General features: G+C 55.2%; 1 protein-coding gene across 1 annotated transcript in view; it reads right to left on the bottom strand.

Annotated features, from left to right (window-relative positions):
- Positions 1–240: 240 nt before the first annotated feature.
- The window catches only part of TEAD2 (TEA domain transcription factor 2), a 12929-nt gene continuing 10821 nt past the window's right edge, over positions 241–2348 (bottom strand). Inside the window, exons 7-9 of the mRNA XM_023748250.1 lie at positions 1617–1778; positions 820–979; positions 241–248 (exon numbers count right to left, since the gene is read on the bottom strand). Of these exons, the coding sequence (XP_023604018.1) occupies positions 241–248; positions 820–979; positions 1617–1778 (330 nt within the window). The remainder of the gene's footprint in view (positions 249–819; positions 980–1616; positions 1779–2348) is intronic.

Here is a 2348-nt window from a genome sequence, read left to right as displayed (position 1 = left end):
CAGATGGTATATCACGTGTTACCGGGTCAAGGAAGTCCCCACGTCACTCCCCAGGGGAAAGGTCCCCAGCCCAGCACATTCCTCAAAGTCAAAGGGATCCCACCCAATTATGTTTCCTGGGCTAAGGTTAGGTTCCCTGTACAGAAGGTCCCCTCAGCTAAGGACCCACCATGACTCCTCCAGGTCAGTTCCCCAGGGAAGGGGGGTCCCTCGTGAGAATGCTGTGGAGTCCCCACCCCATCAGTCCCCTGGGTCATGGGATCCCCTAAGCCAGTGGTCGGCAAACTCAACAGAGCCAAATATCAACAGTACAACGATTGAAATTTCTTTTGAGGGCCAAATTTTTTAAACTTAAACTATATAGGTAGGTACATTGTTATTAACTTCATTAGGGTACTCCTAAGGCTTAGGAAGAGCCACACTCAAGGGGCCAAAGAGCCGCATGTGGCTCGCGAGCCGCAGTTTGCCGACCACGGCCCTAAGCCACGGTTCAACTGCAGGGTCCCCAATGCGTCAGTCCCCCAGGTGGAAGGGTCTGGGGCTGAGGGGCTGTGGTGGGCCCGCCCTCCACACCCGGGCCCCCACGGCCCAGCCTCAGAGCATCACCTGGAGCAGCGGTTCTCAACCTGTGGGTCGCGACCCCTTTGGCGGTCGAACGACCCTTTCACAGGGGTCACCTAAGACCATCCTGCATATCAGATATTTACATGACGATTCAGAACAGTAGCAACATGACAGTTATGCAGTAGCAACGAAAATAATTTTATGGTTGGGTCACCACATGAGGAACTGTATTGAAAGGGCCAGAAGGTTGAGAACCACTGACCTGGAGGATGGTGAAGTTCTCCAGGACGCTGTTCATCATGTAGCGCTCGGGCAGCTGCCGCAGCTTGTGCAAGAAATTCACCAGGTACTCGCACATGGGCGAGCGCAGCAGGCGGTACACGAACCTCCCGTCCTCCAGCTGGGCGCGCTCCGTCTGAACCAGGTGGAGAGGAGTGGGGAGGACGGTGACTGAGACACACAGGGGTCACCCCAGGAGCCCAGCCACCCCACCCCCCACTGCCATCTTCCCTCCCCACTGCCCCATCTGCAGTGACCGGAGACAGGCCTGAACCCTCAGGTGTCCAACTCAGGATCACTGAGCCTGCAAACCAGAGACACCCCCAGCCCCTCAAAGCTGTGCTCTGAACCCTCCATGACCTCTGAACTCCTCTGATCCCTGGTACCCTCAAGCCCTCCAGGCCCCTCAATGAGATCCCCAAACTCTCTAACCTTTGAAATTGAGACCCAGCAAGTCCTCAGCAACCCAACTGTGACCACTGAGCCTCCTGGTCCTGTGAACTCTTCCACATTCCCAGGAATCTTTTGCATCTCTGTCCCACACATTACCTTTGAACCCTCAAAGCGACCCTTACATGTGACTTTAGACCTCCACATTAGCTCTACGCCTGTGCATTAAACCCCCAAAGAGGCTGGGCCACCCCCACCCCACCATGAAGACAACCCCAGTGCCTGAGCTGTCGTGGCTCCTGGTCCATTTATTTACCCTGCACCCCCAGAGTGCCAGGTGCCTGGGTGCTCCCCCGCCCAGAGCGCCACCCCTCCGGCCTCACCTCCACTTTCTCCACCACCTGCTTGCCAAAGGAGCAGACTTTGGAGGAGCAGGTGAGGGTCATGTGCTCCAGGCTCTCGTACTGGCTGCTAACACCATAGAAGCCACCACTGCTGCCAGCGGCGCCCACCTCCTCACCACTCGGGCCCCAGTTCAGGTCCGCCTGGGGGATGGGGAGACACAGGTTAAGTTGGAGGAGACATCCCTTATAGACGTCCCTTATAAGTGGTGGAGACTCGGCCCGGCCGGTGTGGCTCAGTGGTTGAGTATCGACTTATGAACCAGGAGGCCACAGTTCCATTCCCGGTCAGGGCACATGTCCGGGTTGTGGGCTCGATCCCCAGTGTGGGGCAGGCAGGAGGCAGCCGATCAGTGATTCTCTCTCATCATTGATGTTTCTTTTGTTCTTTTCTCTTTTTCTTTTTATTAATTTCAGAGCGGAAGGGAGAGGGAGAGAGAGATAGAAACATCAATGATCATTGATCGGTCACCTCCTGCACGCCCCCCAGTGGGGACCGAGCCAACAACCCGGGCATGTGCCCTTGACGGGAATCGAAACTGGGACCTTTAGTCGCAGGCCGACGCTCTAGCACTGAGCCAAACAGGTAAGGGTCATCCTGATGGTTTTAATCTCGTCTCCTTCTATCTGAAATTAAAAAAAAAAATTTTTTTAAAGAAAAAAACGGTGGGAGATTCTTGTAAAGAAGAACTCTTGTTAAAAGGGGCCCCATGG

This window comes from Myotis lucifugus, unplaced genomic scaffold (genome assembly GCF_000147115.1).
Source record: "Myotis lucifugus unplaced genomic scaffold, Myoluc2.0 scaffold_1227, whole genome shotgun sequence".
NCBI lineage: Eukaryota > Metazoa > Chordata > Mammalia > Chiroptera > Vespertilionidae > Myotis > Myotis lucifugus.
Note: the sequence above shows the minus strand (reverse complement) of the source record. Positions and strands in the feature narration are given on the sequence as shown.